Raw genomic sequence first — 22000 nt, forward strand, 5'->3', positions numbered from 1 at the left:
ACCATAGCGGCATAGCACATCTTGCGCCTGCGTGGCTAGGTGAATAGATGCCAGATACCGCTTGCTGAATACTTCTATATATATATATTATATATAATATATATATATATATATATATATAATAATATATATATATTTGTATATATTTGTATATATATATACATATATATATATATATATATATATATATATATCATATATACAGTATATACATATATATGTATATAAAATAATTATATATTATACAAATATATAACAAATATTTATACAATATATTTGTATATATTTGTATATATATCTATATATATATATATATATATATATATACAATATATACAAATATATATATAATATATATATATATATAAATATATATATTATTCTACTGTCCAAAAAACAAAAATTTAGGGCAACTGATGCAATATTTTGTTATGTGACTGTACCTGAAAAAGACTTGAAGTCAGCTCCTCTCTGACCCTTCCTTGAGGATCCACTTGAAGGGTGTGGTGCAGCGCCCTTCATCATCCATAATTTGAGATATTTTCCATTTGCCTCCAAGGATTATGTCAAGGAAGAGCTGGATTCCATGGTGACCCAAGGAATAATGAATCTGTTGTCACCCCCTAATCTCTGTCACCAAGAATGAAACAAAAATATGCATCACCAGTGACCTCTTCAAAATGAATCACCAAGTTTCCTGCCCAGACCATCATTCAGCTATTTGTAGTGTGGATCCAGAGGCTTGGTATTTCAACACAGGTGATACCTTCTGTTGGTACTGGAAAATGGAACTGGCAGAAGTTCAACATTGGACTACTACTGTCACGCCATATGTTTGTTTTAAACACTGTAAAGGGCTGATGGGCTTCACAGCTCCCTGAGACACCTTTTGCCTGCTAGGTGATATGGTCCTTCAAGGAGTCAAAAACTATGTCAAAGTCATCAACAACACCCTTCTTTATGATAAAGACACACTTGCAGTGTATCTACAAAGCGCTCAACAGGTGTCGCAAGTTTGGGATCACCTCCAACAAATAAGTTTATGGTTTCTGCACCATCATGAGCTTATGCATCTATACCTCGCAGGAAATGGTATTTCAGCTGACCAAGCAAGTCAACACCATCAGGGATTTCCCGAACCTTGCCAACTGGTCATCGTACATGCTAAGTTCAATCCTGACATCTTCACTGCAGCTCAGCCTTTATGCCCCTTGTTCTCGCCCTTTTTGACGCAGGCCTCCCTGTTGTCTGCAGACAGATGCCTCATGCCTCAACATCATTTGATATGCCCTTTTTAGGACCATGGTTCAGTGTGGCTCTTGGGTTCTTCCCAGTGCAAATGCACATTATGCCACCATCAAGTATAAGATGCTACCCACAGTCCAGGAGATGTTGGAACTTAGATTATATTTAGTTGACCTACAAAATTCAATGTAATGGTGAACTACCAGCCGTCATACCTATCCTGAGCCACTACATGCTGGACACTATTAAGAATCCGAACCTCCATCGCCTAAAGAAAAATATTATCACTTCACAGCTGTTTGGCATGCTGGCAATTCAATTTCATTCCCGATGCTCTCTCGCAAGCTCCAGTAGCATGCTATTTGCAAAGGCTGAAGAATTCTGAAAACTGTATTATGACGAGGGTTGCCCACCCAGTTTACTTGTATAATTCCATTATTTTCAAATATTGGAAAAGCCTGGTTTATGCTTAGTGCATTTGTTGTGCTCCTTATGTAAGAATAAAGCATTTCTTTGTTTTAAGCTGATATGCTACATATGTATATGTCCTTTTAGTATGAAGAATCACTTAGTTTCATTATCTGCATCTCATTCATATCATAATTTTTCACCTCTCATAATCATTTTTTATACTTATTTTCAATTTTATCCTTTTAAAGTTGGGAGGCTTTTTATGTGTTTATGTATGTGTTTGTCTATGGCCATTTGTGTTCGAAATAAAGCTTTTGAATTTGAATTTGAATCTGAATAGCTGTAATAAAGACAAGACTTGTCACCATGCTTTTGTAGGCTTCCAAACATAACAGGAAATTCACCAGTAGAGTCTGTCCGATTATGCAGGGCAAACCCAACAATGTCTCACATTTTCCTTTGCATGTCTAATGATTTCGAGGCACAAGCCTGTCACACATCCTACTTGGATAGCATCCATAATGAACTAAACATGCTTGTTTGATATTCAGTAACGCTCCAAAAATAGTGCTCGTGTATCCAGACCTTCATTCTTGTAGGCAGAAACAGTGCAACTGGTTAGGTGGAGCACGTATGGCAGAGGTTATATTTTTGACTGTTTCATACAAAGTCTTGTAATAACAACTTAGTGTCCAAAGAGATTAACTTCTAAACCAGTTCTGCATCTCAAACAATCATCAGAAAAATAATTTTCAGCTGGGTCGGGTCTCCTCACATGTGGCTGCATTCCCTTGGCACAAGTCAACTTCCTCTGTGATGCATTGAAATCTCATGCAGAAATCAGCAAAAGATCGTCATTCCATTTGTCTGCAGCTGCATAAATTCCCTTTGCCAAATTACTTCCTTGTGTTGAACCTTAATGTGAGTTGTTGGGCATCCCAAACTTTTTCTACAGACATATCTGTGGTGGGGAAATTTGCAAAGTATGCTCCAACAAACATTGACTGTCATGGGCTAGGTACATTTGCATCCGGATCATCTACTTTTCTCAAGGGAGGTTAGAAAGATCAACCATGATGGCATAGTCATCCTACTGATGTCTCCATTCCATGAACCCTTGGAATGTTCACCAGCCTTGAGTGGGGACGGCATTTGAGCCATTGCCTTCGGTAGTGGGGGAAGAGAAGATTGACTGTAATGGGAAGCATCCATCTCTGCAACAGGTGTGGAATCAACTAAGTTGGGAGTTTTAGCAATTGAGAGCACCTAACCGATTGTATTCAACTTGGCATTTTCCTCCTCTCTGCGAAGCTCATCCTCCCTTCTATGCAACTCGTCTTGTTGTCTTCTTTTATCCTCTTCACATTATCTTTCTTCTCTATGCAGGCAGGATTCCTCTAAACACCCTTGACTGACAGGGTGTTTTTATTGAGACCGCAAGAGTGGTGGGGATGGCGAGGCAAGCTCACTCTTCCTCAACATTCCCACAGTGAATATGACCAGCCTGTCCTGTAGGCTCTTTTGATGTGTGGTTTATTTTCGTAGGACTCCATCGTTACATTTAATGAGCAGTGGAAAACATCAAATAAAATTATAGACAGAGTTTCTCTTTAAAACAAAAGTTTTATATAAATATGAGGGCACAAATGCACAACAAAAAGAGGGGGCATTACAACACTACACATGCATAAAGTATTGAACTGCATGCATAAGTCACAGTAAATCCAATGCGACGGGCCTTTACAAAATGCACATTAGCAGAGAGGGTAATGGCGTAAGTTTAGGCTGCACAGTCCTTTAGAAAATAACATCCGTGAACTGATATTTTTACTGTGCCATGTATGTTTATGGGTTTATGGAGTTCTGGCTGAACACTAATTGTGGGTGAAAGCAAACACCGATGTAAAATATGTTCTTACAGTGTAATCTTGCAGAATAATGAGAGACAAAGGACTTGTTATGGGAAGAAGTGGTGAAAATCATACACAGAACAAAGCAAAAATGTATTCTCTAAATACTCACCTGTGAAAGAGCATTCAATGTCCCCGCCATGGTCCTCTCTGGCTTTAGCAGTGATGGTGGCTTGAGAACCTTTGACTTTCACCCAATCTGCCTCTTCGCCACATTGGATGGGATCTACTTTATGGAAGAAGCGGTAAATTTCGGGGTTGTTCACGTCCAATAAAGGGTGTTGGCAGGCCAGATGGGTAGGGTTGCTGAAAGTGTCCAAGGATATGGCAATTTTAGTCATCAATAGAGACCAATTGATATAGGTATTACATGCTTCTTTAATTTTCTGATGCAACACTGGGAAACAAAGGTAGTTTGAATGTATAACAATAAAAATGATTGCCACTGAGGTTTAATTTTATAAATCGCCTTTAAAAAAGTTCACAGATCCATTCTTACACGAATGACATGAGGACTTAACATTCAAAAGGATAAGTTACATTGCTCATTTTTCACAAAAAATTGTAATCATCATAGTTATTATTAAGGATGGTTCGTATGATTATTCCCAGTAACTTTCATATTTTTAGCGTCATATACTGCAGGCGTTCAGAAAATATTCAATGTTTTCACATAGTTTACGCAAGTTTAGCATTTAATACCATTTTCTTAACAATCAGTCTAATATTACTCACCTCTTCCTTACTAACACTGCCACCGTAAATGATGCATCAAAGTGTTCAAATGTAACTCACCTTCTTTTGTAATGAGCATCTGGCTTTATCCTCGACTCAATGTTCCTCCTGTAAGTGATTCGAAAGTTACTTCATGTTACGTTTGGCCTTAGAGAATCGAATTCTGGCCAGAAAGCAATAGTTAGTACAGAACTGGATTGAGTGTGGACAACAAGCACATACTTAACTATTTCCTAATAAGGATCCTTACACCAGTCGTTTTATGTGAAAAAATTACTCACCTTTCTGTATTAGCGACGATTTTTCACATTTACGTTTCACTAAATTCTACATCCACACGGACGTCTTAGTAAACTGCAAATGCGATAATATTTGCAGCACAAAGCAACTTAATAGGTGCACAGCCTAAGGCATATGCACGTATGCGTATATATATATATATTTATATATATATATATATATATATATATATATATTATATATATATTATTATATCATAATATATAGTATATATATATAATATATATATATATATATATATATATATATATAATATATATATATATATATAACATATATATGCTATATATATACTATATATACATACATATATATATATATAGATATATATATATATATATATATATATATATATATGATATATATATATTTGTATGTATATATATATATATATATATAATATATATATATATATATATATATATTATATATAATATATATATATATATAGTAAGTGTTTACATAATAAAAATATGGAATGTTAGTCCATATATATAAAAGACTAAAACTTGCAGGAATGTGATCAGACTAGAGACGCTAAAGATGACGTATACAATAAGTAAGCTAGGCTAAGATAACATGCCGTCACCTGTAGTCATTCAATTGTTTATAAACATTAGTCCAAGCTCCCTGCTTGAGACAACTACCCCGACCTATAATTCAAACGGCCTACGTGATCTGTAGCGTGTCTCATTTGATTGTGTGTTCGTATGAAACTATGTCATTTGTATGTATGTTCAATATGTTCGAACTACTGTCTGTTCCTTCATAACTTGTAACAGAGATGGTAGACAGGCAGAAGAGAGTTAGCTATCGTCATTAGAAGACCTGTATCTCTTTACCTAAGCTTTATCATGTAGAGAGAACAGAAGTAGCCATCATCATTGGCAGAAGCGATCAAGCTATCGTCATAGAAGACTTGTACAATCATATCTGATCTTCACCATGTAAAACTTCAGAAGAATATATATATTTTTGTACTCTTGTGTTTTCTACAAGAACCTCCTCACCGAATCATCATCATGAGTTTAACACATCGTCGTAATAACCAAGAACATAATACCGACTTCGTAAGTGATCTACAAACCCCAAGACACTCCCACGAATATGGAAGTGCAATACCAACCGACTTAGCGTATGATTATCGCAAGTCTAACATTACCTCATAGGGCGCCTTATCATACAAGGCACAAGCCCTAATATTGGTGGCAGTGGACCAGAAGAACTCTACAACTTCTCCGAAGAAATATCCAAGGAATAATGAAAGTATCATAATAAGAAACTCTTCAACGACGACGAAAAAAGCAGCCGATTCTTCAAGCAACTTATTTTCAATCGTTTAGTGAGCGACTTCAGAAAACAACAAGAACTCTTTAAACGACGACGAAAGCAAGAGATTCTTCAAGCAACTTAGTATCATCGTTAGTGAATAACTTCAAGAAACAAAACCGACGTGTCCTTTTTCCTACGGCAACGCAAGCTTCGTCTCTCATTAGAATCATTCAAGAAAACATCGTTAGTGAGCGTTTCCGGCACTTCAAGAAACAAACCGAACGCGTCTGCAGCATCTGATCTTTCAAGGGCTCGAATCATCGAAACAACGCGCACGGGGGAAACTGAAGCCAAACCAGGTCGTCCGCTAAATAGAGAAGGAGGACCAAGGCCGTGTGTCGTTATCGGAACACCGTGACTTCCCACAAAAGCAAGCTAAGTACAATTTTTTATTCATTTGGAGTAACTTTGAGTGTTTCCTTTACAGGTCGAATTTCGTTATTCCTGTGGCTGAAGTTACGAGACATTCTTAATCTTACTTTTTTACAGAAATTATCTACATCATTGAGATTTCGCTACTGCGAGTTTTTATCTTTGAGTGTCTGTTTCCAGAAGTTCTACTGAAATATCATAATCATATACTATGTTAATTTATCATTTTGGGGTGATTATTAATCCCTTACGTAACAAATCATATTAAACATGAATATGCGTTTACGCAGTGGACGTCTTGGATTATACAGATGCATGGATAGAGTCGTTAAGCACCGTAGTGATTAGAAAACACACAAAAAACAAGTGGAACACCCGTACAAATCTATATAAATTAGAGGTAACACTATTTCGGGTCATGACAATAAATGCTCCTTTGTAAAGTCCCGATCGCAGTTTAGCCTTGAGTTTTTTGAGTAATATAAAATATCGAACTCAATGACTCAACTTAACTTTAAAAATATGTCTGGATTGCAAGGAATAACATGTCTGTAAAAAACTTTCATCAGGCTAAATGCGCTGACCAGGATCCCTCACTATTTCAAATTTTAGCAAAGAATGAAGTACAAACAGTTAATATTGAATGCAGTAGTGATAACTTGTCTTATTAGTAATCGCTCAGTTCCTAATAGTTTGTGCATTCATTGCTTTATACGTAACCAGCAACATAATGCTAAAAACACACAATAACGTTGCCGATGGTAATAAAGAGAAGGATCCTAATTATTACAAAAAGAAATAGAAACAGTAGCCCGTTCAGAATCAAACAAGCAAACTCGGTGACTGTGTCACCTAGTCAAAGCGGTCAAGGTTAGTTAAATCTGCCGAGTGTTCAAAGCATAGCAAATTCCACACAATAAGCGACTCTAGCAGAGTGGGGAAAAAGCGATGTTGGTTCATACATGCCAATATCTTTTTGAATTAATTAAAAAGGATTTTTCCTATGAAACACACGACCGTTATAAAGTAATCAGAGCAGGTTTTCGTTTAATTTTAATACATTAAGTTATAATAAATACTGGTGGATTAAGCCCAACTGTACGCGCCGTTAAAAATTAGAATATCTTGTTTTATTTCTTTAGTACACGTAATATCTTGTATTTACGGACTCACCGTCTGTTGTTCGAACTTCCCTAATGAGAAGTCCGGATAAGCGAGCGTTTACAGATACCTTTATAGTTATAAAAACATTGATCTGTATCTAGTGTAATTGTAAGATTTATCTAGGGGTATAAAAAAAAAAAAAAAAACACCAAAAAAAAAATATTATCTTACATCCTGCAAAATAAGGCGTGTTTATCAAAGGGAAATCCTATAAACCTTCAAACATATTAAATCCGTTTGAACAAAAATGAGACAGTTAATCAAATAATAACTTATATAAAGGAACTATACATTTGTCTCATAAATCGTAACATTGTTCAAATGACCCAACAGAATTCTCCCACAACCGCAGTCGCACTTTGCACGCAAAATCTCGAGAAGCATGCACCCTCGAATGTCTTAGTGCGTGTTAAAATGACTTTGCTGGGAAATGAAATTTTAATCCTTCCCCCCGACACTCCGAAATATAACGATTTCCGCGAACAAAGCCCTAGACACGGTTGACACAGCAACAAGTTAATCTAGTGATCCACAAACGTGTATACATATCGTGGATACGGAAGTTATAAATATCGCATTTTTTTTATTGTTGCTAATTTTTAATCCCGCCCAACCAGTCGTAGATGAATCTCTCTGATAATCTATCTAAAGTAATATCCGTAAAGTCATTCAAGCAGAGGTGATTCAGCAGAAATTTTTTTTATACTTTTACCTGAATACCAGGAAGTTTCTCACTGGCGAGTGATCTCTGGAAAAAAAACGGATGTAATTTAACACAAAAACAAAAAACGGTCTAAGGACAAACATAAAGCTATTTACGTACCTTCGTATAGATTCTCAATGAAATTTCAAAATAGAGATAAATGACGAAGTTGAAAAATGTTAGTAATAGGAGTCATTAGGAAATCAAATAAGCCCATATAATTTTTCCCTCAAACGTCATGCCATAAATGATCGGACTTGGCGTATCTGCGTAGATTTCTGACGCTTAAACAAGGAAACGACTCCCGATAGTTTCCAGTGCCATGTACCGACGACATCTTATCTCTGTTAGGTTAGAATAAATTTTTTTTCACCAATTTGGACTTACTTAAAAGCTTTTACCAGATACCATTACCTAAGTGATTGTACCTCATACACCGTTTTCAGCACACTCAGGGGACATTATCAATTTTACGTATGCCTCCGGCTTACGTTGCACCCCAATTACAAATATAGGTTTGGAGACTTTTAGGGGATACCTACATGCCTATATGGATGATCTTTAGTAATCTTTCTAATACCTTAGAAGTACATTCACATAAACTAGAGCTAGTGCTACAGAGACAAAGACAAATAATCTCAGAGTAAAATATCTAAATGTGAGTTTTTAAAAACCGAACATGTTTATCTAGGTTTTATGTGTCTAGTCAAGGTCTTAAAGTAGTCCATGGTAAGGTGTCGGCTATTCATAACTTCCGGTACCTACTAACGTAAAAGGGGGATACAGCACTTTTGCGCTGTAGTGGGTATTACAATCGTATGTAAATATGTAACTCTTCAATCATGACAGCTCCTTTAACAGATCTTACGAAGAAGGGCGTAGATTTATTATGGTCTAAAAAGCATCAACAGGCGTTCGATATCTTAAAAGCGGAATAATGCAGCTTACCTAACTTAAAAATCCCTGATTTAAATAAGGAATTTTTTTTTTATTGCAACAGACGCCTCAGACCAAGGGGTAAGAGGGATACTACTTCAGCAATATGATAAACAGTTCTTTCCTATAGCTTTTTATTCATGTAAACTAAAGCCTTCTGAAAGTAAATATACAGTAATAGGCAAGGAAGGGCTAGGTATCTTTAACTCACTAGTACATTTTAAGTTCATAATCTATGGCTATCTGATAAAGTCCTTGCCGAACATGAGTCCTTTACCGAGTTTTTCAAAGGCTTTAATCACAGTCCAAAAGGAACTCGGTGACAAATGATCATTCAGGTCTTTGGAGCCAAGATAAGATATCTACCTGGGAAAGCAATTATCATAGCTGACGCATTATCCCGCAAATCCCGCAAATCCCGCACCATACTGCAAAGAACCATTAATTAGACTAAAAAATATAGAAACATCCGTGCCTATTGTTAAAAACCGTATCTAAACAAGAAAACCTTACTTAACCCAAGAGATCTGCGAGCATTGAATATCTGGGTCGGAGCGCAGAACTGTTACAAACTGAACAAAGCAAGAGTCAACAGACATAACCCAAAACAATAAACACTTCGAACGGAAACAGAGTCAGCAGCAATAAACACCAAACAATAAACACTTCGAACGGAAACAGGGTCAGCGGCTAAGCAAAAAACAATAAACACTTCGAGCAGAAACCCTAAAGCAAAAATATATTTAAAGTATGTGTATCAGAATAATGTAATCAAATGTAATATTATATGTAGGTCCGTGACGAGGAAAACCCGAAGAACACAGCAGATGACTAACGACCAGGTAGTAGTAATAATCTCTTTCATACCAATCGTCATAAACTGGTTGCATTCCGTCATCCAGGGTTCCCTACTATGTCACAGAAAGCCAAATCACTGTTTTACTGGCCTACAATGCTTACAGATATAAAAAGCACACAACTGATTGTAACACGTGTCATGAAAACAAGGGATACACTAAGACACCTGTCAGTTTAAGGGCCTATCCTGTGCCAAATCAATCCTTGAAAGAATATACGTAGAATTATTAACAGAATTACGAGTCTGACAGAGGGAATAAATACTTCTTAGTGTTAATAGTTCCTTGACACGTTATATAGAATTAATAGCACTAAAAAACAAACACCGCAATTGAGTGCGTTAGGAATATTTATGAGTGCTAAATCAGTAAACATGGAATTCAACACATGATAATCTGACTCGGGTGGTGTAAATCAATAATAATCTCCATAACACGTGGTGTGAATTCCTTTCCATTAAGAAAACCAATAATATATTTTATCACCCAGATTCAATCGGTTTGGTAGAATAACGGATAATTAAATAGAAAGTGTCAATGTCTTACGAGTTACAACTCGTGATATTGGATCCGAAATGGATTTATAGCGGTTCTCGCGGTTTTTAAATACCCTTTTAATCAATTTATATCTTGTATCTTATAGTAATTGATGCCGCAAGTAGCCTTATACGGTACGCCGCTAGAACACTTTTCCACATATTCAAGCCAACCATTAATTTATCAAATATATATAAAAAAATATATAAATAAATAAATATAAAAAAATAAAATAAATATGGATACAAGTGGAGATCAATATAATACACTCCGTAAGAAGTCGGAAGGGTTACAAATTATAATAAAAAAAGGAATCACGATAAAATCGATAAGCAAGACGTAAACCATAGATTAATTAAATATCAAAATATATATGCGTAAAGATTTGAACTCTAACTTAACGCTTTAGTAATGACAAATAAGCTAAAAGTTCAAACACATATCCAAAACCTCCTGACATATTGTCTGTCCCGGGTGATTTATATTCGTAGTCAATGAAAAAAAAAATAATAATAATAATAAATAAATAAATAAATAAATAAATAAAAGAGAATAAAAGAGATTTTAAAGTCAGGAAGTCTAGAAGTGAAAATGTTATCTGTGGAATAATCCTATATGAATCTTATACAGGGCTAATAATATATATAGAATTTGTATGGAAACCTTTTTCATTAGTTTGAGTAAGGAATATTTACTTTACATAATTACAATTATGCAGATTTCCAACATGAATGAAACTAATATATTGTTCAATTTTGGTACTGTTTTTTTTCAGACATTCTTCTCATGTGGGTCGAGTATTAAAAAAACAAAAAAAAAAAAAAAAATTTTTTTATCCTAAAGTCGTATCTCTTACAGCAAGTAACGTAACTCTTAAGCTGGTGACGACGTCATCAGTTCTAGAAGGTCTGTCGCGTTTGCCGTATCAGCATTGATTCCTTTAACCTCAAATATCTGCTTGCACAGGCTTCATTTCGCTCTTGCAAAGCAGGTTGCTGGAGAAAGGAATGCTTAGCCCGAACTTCTCATGGGCAAGGCAGACGTTAGGTACAAGTGTCTATCGGTATGCGCAATGCAACTTGCAATCATTTTAAAATTAATGAACAAAATAAGCAAAATAGAATTTCTATAACAACAAAATGAATTAATTTTTTTTTCTGAACCTCATAGACATTTAGAAGTATCAAGATATGTATATATGAAACTATTTTTGCTTGCAACATTAGCCTATTACAATTCAAGTAAAACATTCATGGGAAAAATGTCACATTTTCTTGAAAAACCCAAAGTTTATTTAGAAATTAGTTACATAGTGGGTTTTTTTCGTTGCATCTCCTACCTATTAATAAAGTTTAAAAATTAACCTCAGAGGATGCGAACGGGAAAATTGAATATTAAACTTTTGTTAGGGCACATAGGATCAGATTTTATCACAACTTAATTTCAGTTAGCATAGAGAAATACAGAATCATGATTAATCTTCTCTTTGACTCTTATGATGCCTGGCAATCTTACAAATAGCTCCGTTTTCCACTTCTTTGTCTAGTAATTTACTACCAGTAATATCGAATTTTCTTTGGGATTTGTATTGATATCTGTTTATTTGTTATAATTATGGATATTTTTACAGTCATCATAGACCTGGATAGGTTCACTCATTGTTAATGCCATGGATAAAAAAGTTGTACAGCGGACTCTTTTTGAATTCCAAAATATCAGCGAATTCATGTGGTTAAGTCTGTCTAAATGGCTCTCTCCCTCCCCTGTATTTGGATGTCGTCTGAATTTACTTTGCCCTTGTGACAAGTATAATTTCACTTGCAGGCTGATTAATGGAACCTGGTTACAGTATCCTGCAGTACGAGAAGTTTCACATCGCAACTTCAAAAAATCGTTCGTCCGCTATGCGGACGACGGCAGTCGGGTAACAACCGCCTACAATGTGAAAGGAATAAGCACCATCATGGACTTCTTCGACCGACACCGTATCTCGTCGTTAATCTCGTTTTAATGCGGAACGCTCCGGCGGCTGTCGGAATCGACTACAAAAGGGACATACTTCCGACAATTACGACCCGAAGGATATTCAACTCTACTTTGCTGGCGAAGGACTCGTGCTGGGGATGTTTTTTTATTCATCGTGAACGTAATCGTGTAGCTTAGGATGCAGAGAATAAGTATGAGCGCAAAATAGAACGTTCGACCCGCCCAGGCAAATTTTCCCCTTGTTTTAACCCTGTGAAATAGGCCGTTTCATTTGGCTATAGGTGGTTGTCTGGAACTGTGTAATGGACGAAAAGTTGTTCGAACGCTAGTTAAAAGTGAAGTAGTATAACCTCGGTCATGTATCCTATATATATAAAGTATCATGTATCCTATATATAAATGATCGTAAATAACAGAATCGAAATATATTTTGTTTTTTGCGTGTACGCACTAGGAATCTATATATAAATGATCATAAAAAACGGAATCGAAATATATCTTTGCGTGTACGCAATAGGAATCTATTTAAAGTGCACATATATTAATCATAATATATGAATCCATATACATATGTATAACAAATCAGGTAGCCTATAATCAATCTGTTACCTTTTATCTTACCAATATCTGCAGTTATATATGAGTTAGTGTATGGATTAATAAGAAATCAGATATATAACAGTTAGCATAAAAATCAACGAATCAATCAGCATAAACATTAATAATTTTATCAATTCATATATGAAATTTTTATCAATTAAAATATGATTTTTATCATGTTAATCTTCATTCTATGCAATTATCAGAGTACATTAGTATTTTCTGTAGCATATGTATCTTAATGAGATGAAGTGAAAAAAAAAACTGTATCATTATATATCACGTGATCACTATATTTACCAATATCATTGTTTTATATTTTATTACTTGAATCAATTCATGTACACCATGAATTTTTATTTACATATATATATATATATATATATATATATATATATATATATATATATATATATATATATATATATATATTCACATAGTGTCTGCATCACACTCCTATAAGTCAAATGCAAGTCAAGTTTGAGTAATATTCAGTAGCTGGTTTTGGTAGCTGACCGAGCTAAATGTAAGTGTTTACATAATAAAAATATGGAATGTTAGTCCATATATATAAAAGACTAAAACTTGCAGGAATGTGATCAGACTAGAGACGCTAAAGATGGACGTTATACAATAAGTATGTAGGCTAAGATAACATGCCGTCACCTGTAGTCATTCAATTGTTTATAAACATTAGTCCAAGCTCCCTGCTTGAGACAACTACCCCGACCTATAATTCAAACGGCCTACGTGATCTGTAGCGTGTCTCATTTTGATTGTGTGTTCGTATGAAACTATGTCATTTGTATGTATGTTCATATGTTCGAACTACTGTCTGTTCCTTCATAACTTGTAACAGAGATGGTAGACAGGCAGAAGAGAGTTAGCTATCGTCATTAGAAGACCTGTATCTCTTTACCTAAGCTTTATCATGTAGAGAGAACAGAAGTAGCCATCATCATTGGCAGAAGCGATCAAGCTATCGTCATAGAAGACTTGTACAATCATATCTGATCTTCACAATGTAAAACTTCAGAAGAATATATATATTTTTTTATACTTCGTGTTTTCTACAAGACCTCCTCACCGAATCATCATCATGAGTTTAACACATCGTCGTAATAACCAAGAACATAATACGACTTCGTAAGTGATCTACAAACCCCAAGACACTCCCACGAATATGGAAGTGCAATACCAACCGACTTAGCGTATGATTATCGCAAAGTCTAACATTACCTCATAGGGCGCCTTATCATACAAGGCACAAGCCCTAATATATACATATATATATATATATATAATATATATATAGATATATATATATATATATATATATATATATCACAGGAAAACAGCAGTCATGGGAGATGTATTCATAAGAAAACAAGGGAAACTTCTTCTGGTAATTACCAAGGATTTGTTAATCGACGTTTCGAGGTCCAGCCCCATCATCACAGCTTTAAAAAGACAAGCACACATAAAACATAATGAAAAGACTCATCCTAATGTCCATCATACATTAATAATTCACAAAGAATAAAGCCTAATGGTAATTGTCTTAGCATTTTAGGTTTATTTGTGTGATTTTAAATGTATGTTGGACATTAGAATTAGTCTTTTTACTACGTTTTAGGTGTGCTTATCGTTTTACAGCTGTGATAATGGGCTGGACCCCGAAACGTCGATTAATATATCCTTGTTAAATTACCAGAAGAAGTTTCTTTTGCTTCCTTATGAATAACTAAATATATATATATATGTGTGTGTGTGTGTGTGTGTGTATGTGTGTGTGTGTGTATTATAGAATACACATTTCCTAATATAGAAAACTGAGTAAAATCCAAGAAGCACGAAAATGAAAACTAATGAGCTTTCGAAGGGACTATCTCCTTTCTTCATCAGAATACGTATGATTAGAATTTTAAAGAGCTACACAAAAGTTTGCATAACGATAGAAAAAACTACAAAATAACACCACAATCTTAACAGCTAAGAAAAAAAACCATTCAAGGTGGTTTGTTTACTTCATTGAACAGCTTATCTGTTCTTGTCACATTAGTTTTGACAGTGAACAAAAAAGTAATCTAAGATTGCTCTGATGAACGTTAAAATTCTTTGAGTTATGAATTATAACAGCTTCAACAAGTTTTCGCGTAAGTGTATCTGCATCTCTATGATCCCGGTTTCTCCGTTCGAAATCCATAAGTTCATCAATATAAACCCTGTCTCATCTTTTACTGTACGTGGCAGTTTGTAAAGACATTAGTTATTTGAAGTCCTATTTTCCAGATCCTTTTAACCTCTATTGTTGTATAAACAGACTATTTTACCATTTTTAAAGTGAGTATTAAAGTAAGAAAGGGTTTTTTTATTCTGTACTAGCTGTCCCCGGCCACGCGTTGCTGTGGCTCAGTTTGGTTAAATGGAAAAGAAAGAGAAGAGAAAGCTCCTTTCTCTTACTCTCTCTTTCAATCTCCAACCATGGTTGTCTATTTCCCTCTTTCTTCTCACTAATACCAACTCTCACTCTCTCTCTCTCCTCCCAAACAACTGCTCTTCTCTGTCTGTCTGTCTCTCTCTCACTCACTTTTTCCATCTTTCTCCTACCTAACACCACCTCTACTCTCTCTCTCTCACTTCCTCTCCCTCTCGCTCCTTTCTCTTACTATCTCTTTCTCTCTCCAACAATCTGTCTCTCCCTCTTTCTTCTCACTAACTCACCACTCTCTCTCTCTCTCTCTCTCTCTCTCTCTCTCTCTCTCTCTCTCTCCAACCCTCCCGGTCTTTTTTCCTTTCTTCTCATTAACACCCCATCTACTCTCTCTCACTTCCTCTCCCTCTCATTCTCTCTCTGTCTAACCCCTCCTCAAACTCCACCCTCTTTGATGTCATTGATGTTTACCCTACAGTATTCTTTTTCCAAAGGATAAGTCATATGTAGAGCTTATGTATAATAAATTCATAAAGTAATTAAGTCCACGGGCATAACCAGCTCCATTTCAGGGAATCCCTTCCCACCCCCGCCCCTTGTGGGGGTGGGGGAAGTAGGATGAAACCACATTATAAAAACATGCACATATTCGAATGCAATGTTGTGTCAAAATTTCAAAGCAATTGGTGTTATTTTTTGGGATCAGAGTTTTGAGGCAGTCTTTAGTCTTGAGTGAGAGACTGTGATAGTGAGTAGTGTTGGCAGCAGTCTAATGAAGGCATTGGAAGTCAGTTAAGTTTTGTTTTGTTGATTTATTGTTTAGTTGGTGTTAAGTTGATATTGTTTGCTTTGGAGTTGTTGTGCATGTGCTGTTAGATTTGTTGTGGTTGTGAGTTTCTGTTGAGTTATATGTGAGTTGTTGTGGTTGTGAGATGTTGAGGGTTGTTGTTGGTGAGCTATTGTGATTTCTTGGTGATGTTAGTGGGTGTGTGTTGGATTGTTGTGTTGTTGGTTTTTTGTGTTAGTGATTGTTTGTGCAGTGGTCTTTTGTTGTGCTTGTATTCCTTGTTTATTGTTGGGTTGTGGTTGTGTTCCTTGGTTGTTTGCTGTGTTGCTGAGTTGTGGTTGTGTTCCTTGGTTGTTGTTGTGTTGTTGTGGTCCTTGGGTCTTGTGTTGTTGTTGCATTGTGGTCCTTGGTTGTTGTATTGGTGTTGAGTGTTGGAGTTGTGGTCTTTGGTTGTTGGTTTGGGGGCTTGTGGTTCTTAGGTTGTTGTCTTTTTTGTTGGTGGTGTCTCAGCAACCTCGACAAGCGGACAGCACAGCATAGCCCTGAATATCTGTGGTTGGGTAAGTATATGTTTGTGTTTTTTTTTGTCTTTGTGTAGGTGTAGGTCATTTGTCCTGAGTGTATTCTGTAGTGAAGAGGAAAGTGTAACTGAGGGTGAGTTTGGCAGCTGGATTGGTTAAGTTTATGTGGGGGGGGATTTTGCCCGCTTGTTGTTTAAGCTTGTGGTCCCGCCACACTGTCCCTTCTTTCCTTCTACCTGACCTCTTTCCCTCGCTTTTGTTATCGAAACCCTTCCGCCTCTGCCCGCCCCCCCAACACACACACACACAGACACCTGCATGACCGACAGTCACCTTAAACCTCTTGGCCCATGGTAGCCTCCATTGTTCTCCACTTTCCACACTTCTATGCCAGCGTTCAATGACAAGGATTGGCGGTAGACATGACAGCAACCAAGAAGAATCACGCTGGCCTGAACAAGATATGACTGGCTCTCTTTTCAACTGGTATAAATATGGCCTGACCTGGCCTGCCAAACTGCACTTTGCCCTAACCAGTACCTGAGGTAGTATGACCAGCATTATGCCCTAACCTGACACAGTATCATACTGTCTAGAAGCAGTGTTATGCCTTACAACTCAACCTGCCACTATCTCCAACCTCTGTCTTGATGCTGACATGCTAGTCTTTTCCTGAACCTGTTATACCTCCATCCCAGACTCTGCCCAGATGTCTCCTTGACCGCTCCACTGTAAGCCAATCTTAGAAGTCACTATACGGCGCTGCCTGAAGAGAAGCATCTGTCTATCTTTTGGTGAAGCCTGCAAGTGACCCACATCCTTCCGCCGACACCCTGGCTCTGACTATTCTCATCCTGTCCAGGAGGAATTTGTTCTGTCAGGCCTTCGCCTCCTATTCCTAGTACGCACGCCCTGTTTAAATTGTTTTCTCTTATTCTCATTCCTGTTAGACAAGTGACAACCGTTTACGCTATCAACCCTGCTAAATGCATTGCATTATCGTAATTTTGAATTATTGTTATTTCAAGTAATTCATACACTTTTGTACATTTACTTATTTTAAACTTGTCATTGGACTTGTGTATTAATGCTGACTGCTTTGCAGATCCATGTAGACTGCCCCATTTTGTGCCTTCACAGGATTCCAGTGAGAGCAAAGGCTTGCTTACAGTGCACCATTGCATAGTGTTAGTCAGTGTTGTTACTCTTAAGTTCTAGATCCTCACTTTATATAGCCCAGTAAGATTAAGAGTTCTTGCGCACTATTTGGTGGCACATTTCTTATTGCTATTGTAAGTACATAGTAGAGCCAGTCTCACAAGTGCCATGTAACCAAATAGTGCTCCTGTATCATATCTTTTAGTAAACCTTATAGAAATTATAATTCATTTGTGGACAAAATTACGTATACATTCACTCCTTGAAAGTAATCAAGTGTTTTCTATAAGAAGTTCTTTAAAAAAATTTTGTTCATAGCTCTGCATGCCCCTCTGAATCAGTTTTAGCGTGTTTGCACAAGATGTAGATTTTTTAGTAAAGTAAAAATTTTGACTTCTCAGATTTTCCAAAAACCTAGCATGCAGGACTTATGATTTAATTATATATATATATATATAATTTATATATAAATATATCAAAATTATGATTATATATATATAATATATATATATATTAGATATATATATATATATAGTATCAATGTTAATATATATATTTCATATATAATCTATATATATATATCTATATATATAATATATATTAGATAGATATCTTATTTATATATATATAATATATTTATATATATATATATATATATATATATATAGATGAGTCATATCACATTACCATGATTCATATACATACATCGAGCTATAAATGTCCGTTAATATTTAATTTTGCTCTATCTCGGAATGAATTTATTTTCATATATGCATAACCGAAGGGGAATTTTTTAGGCGATAAGAGAATTGTCGGTTCCCGGGTGCGAACCATCGAAAACCAAAACAAACAAATCCAGGACGACAGTGAAGCTTTAACCCACACCACCACGTGTGGGGTGGGTTAAAGCTTCACTGTCGTTCTAGATTTGTTTGTTTGGTTTCGATGGTTCGCCCGGGAGCCGACAATTCTCTTATCGCCTAAAAAAATTCCCCTTCGGTTAAGATATATGAAAATATTTATTAATTCGATGTAGAGCGAATTAGGTATCAAAGTACATTTGTAGCTCGATGTATAAATATATATATATATATATATATATATATATATATATATATATATATATATATATATATATGAGAAATGAGCATTGTTAAGAAAACATGAACACCATTGTGAGTGTAATTCATTAACTTGCATATGCATGGTTTGACTTTGCTGCACTGTGGAAATATGAGAAAATGTCAGTTCAGGAGATCGGAAAGCGAGTGTCGGAACACTTTTTTTTTTTTTTTTTTGTAGTCATCATCGCTGACTTCCACGGAGACAGAGCTGGGTCCTGAAATGTGGATGCATCATTTTTTGGATGGTGCGATGTTGAACATTGCTGTCTCGCGCCGTATGTTTGTGCATGGGGGGGAAGTAGGTACACTTCCGAATCTGGTTTTAATTAGATTTCGTGTATTAACTGTCCATACATGAATGACGTCTCTAACTCTTTCTGTGTAATGAACTCGTGACGTCATCTCAAGGGGAGTGTCCTGTGGGGAAAGTTTGCTCATGAGTACATGAGGTCTTTTCCCCTTATGTGATGGGAGAAAAAAGTTAATTGGGCACTACTTCGATCCAAGCCTAGGATAGCCTGTTTTATTGTACTAGTGTTTAACGGCTGAAATGGGTATGCTTACTCACAATTTTGTGCCTGAGTACATTTTAAACATTTGTTTCAGAGATATCACTCCTCATGTTTTATTCTATGAAAATTTATTATTACGCTTTTGATTTATTTACCATTTAGTTATGTGGGATTCCTTTTTTTTCTCAGATGGATCTTGCAATCCACATAACAGAGTGGAGTTAATTGTAGGGGAGATACTAATGACTTTATTTGACTGATGTTTAATTATTGGGGAGAAAGGGGTGGACGGGTTTCGTCCGATCCCCAGGGTCATTTTGGTGTCCTATTTTGAGTTATACCTTTTTATTTGCATTATTTGGAGTCTTCATTGGTTTCTATTTAGAAGCCAAAGTTTCAGACTTATTCTATTTAGAAGTTCAGGTTTCAGACTATTCAATTAATCATTTTGTCTTTACTGATAAAGTCAGTATTTTTTATAATTATGGATCTGGTTTAACAACGTATGAGGTTGCGTTAAGGTGGGGAGAGAGAGAGAGGGGAAGAGACGAGAGAGAGAGAGAGAGCCCCGAATTGGTGCCCGCTGAAGTTCATGTTACCATTCGTTAATTTACATGGGGTATATATTATCCATATAATATATAATATATATTCTATATAATTATATATAATATAATAGATATAATATTTAGAAGTTAATTAATAATAAGGGTCTAGATTATTATATATATATATATATAGATATATATATATATATGATATATATATATATATATATATATATATATAGTATATATATATAATATATTTATATATATATATAGTAGTATATATTTTTAATAAATCATATATAATATATATATATTATGTATATATATATGTAATATATATATATCTATATATAATATATATATATATATATATATGTTATAATATATATAATATATATATATATATATGTATATATGTATATATATATATATATATATATATATATATATATATATATATATATAGATATATATGTATATAGTCTACTGGTCCACTTTTTTATCAGATATGTAAGTAATATCCTCAATTCCCTCTTAACTTCTCTAATTGCTTGCTATCTTTGGATATACTTGTCACTATACTACAAAGCCTTGGATCCAAGTACAAGAAATATGAAGGAAATACGATGTCTGGTAGCAGGGAACGAACCCGCATCCTATAATCACGGGTCACGTTACCAACCTGACCACGAGAAGGATAAAAGTCTATTGCCATTTGTACATACATATACCGTTTGAATTTAGATATATTTATCACAGCTAGAAAAGAGATATACTCATTATCGCAGTCAAGTGGCCAATTGTTTTTATTACTTTTATTACTTTATATATATATATATATATATATATATATATATATATATATATATATGCATGTAAGTAGGTATGTATGCATATAAATCTAGGATTTTAAGCCAGAACCAAGGAAAGTAATTCCTCCTTTTAAACAAGTTGCCCCTGTGGAATGGAAGCCTCCATTCTCTCTAAGCCTCTCTTTGCTCCCATTGGCTATCTAGATTTACTCTTCACAGGTTTCCTAAAATGAGGGAGGAGCTTCCCCAGGCCGAGATTTTAAAAGAACAGGGCCGCAGCAGCTCTGTCTCAGACTTTTTTCAAACCCTGCAGGCTCCACTTCACCCCTTTCGCTCCCCTGCTTCCTTTTGGGGGGATCCCACAAGTGTTCTTATACTGTCCAGAGAAGTATTGACAGATGAAAAGACTACCAGACCATGGATTTCCAGGTACTGAGATTTAATTTCTAGAGCAGTTAGTGAATCGTTTTGCCTCTTGTCTGTATTTCATTTTCATTCTCCCAAGGCGACTTTCTCACACCCCAATTTGGTTCAATGCTGTGATTAATTCCCTTGTGATGCCATTAGCCACCCCCCTAATTAATTCAAACAACGTGATAGTCCTTCCTGTATAAGCTCCCAGCCATTTCTTCTCCCTTTGAGTGAGCTGTAATATGAAAGCTAAGAGCAAGTAGTGCGTAATGTTTCCTATGTGTTCCTTATTACTGATACTAGAATACAATCTCTCTGCAGATAAATACCGTGCCTGATTGTGGGAGAAAATTGGGAAACCTTATGGAATAATGCTTGCCTTAAAATAACCCACTTTGCGCAAGTTTGTATCATGTCTGGCTCATTTCCCAGCCATGTATTTCCAGGATACAGGCAATCAACCACATCATTAATTCCTGGACTTACCAGTAACTTAAATGTAAATATGGGTCATTTGAAACTAAAGTCCAGAGTTTATGTAAATACCTCTTTTTCAGTAATGTCGGCATCCTGCCTTAGATTTTTGTTTGCATTAATCTCGT

At 35.5% G+C, this 22000-nt stretch overlaps 1 protein-coding gene across 3 annotated transcripts in view; it reads right to left on the reverse strand.

Moving 5' to 3' along the window:
- LOC135201342 (uncharacterized) overlaps positions 1–22000 on the reverse strand; it is a 218479-nt gene that overhangs the window by 132819 nt on the left and 63660 nt on the right. For 2 of the 3 annotated variants that reach the window (XM_064230195.1, XM_064230190.1), the window contains exons 3-4: positions 4362–4409; positions 3679–3872 (exon numbers count right to left, since the gene is read on the reverse strand). In XM_064230195.1, coding sequence (XP_064086265.1) covers positions 3679–3872; positions 4362–4409 — 242 coding nt within the window. The remainder of the gene's footprint in view (positions 1–3678; positions 3873–4361; positions 4410–22000) is intronic. The other variant, XM_064230202.1, reaches the window with a different exon arrangement.

This window comes from Macrobrachium nipponense, chromosome 23, assembly GCF_015104395.2.
Source record: "Macrobrachium nipponense isolate FS-2020 chromosome 23, ASM1510439v2, whole genome shotgun sequence".
Lineage (NCBI taxonomy): Eukaryota > Metazoa > Arthropoda > Malacostraca > Decapoda > Palaemonidae > Macrobrachium > Macrobrachium nipponense.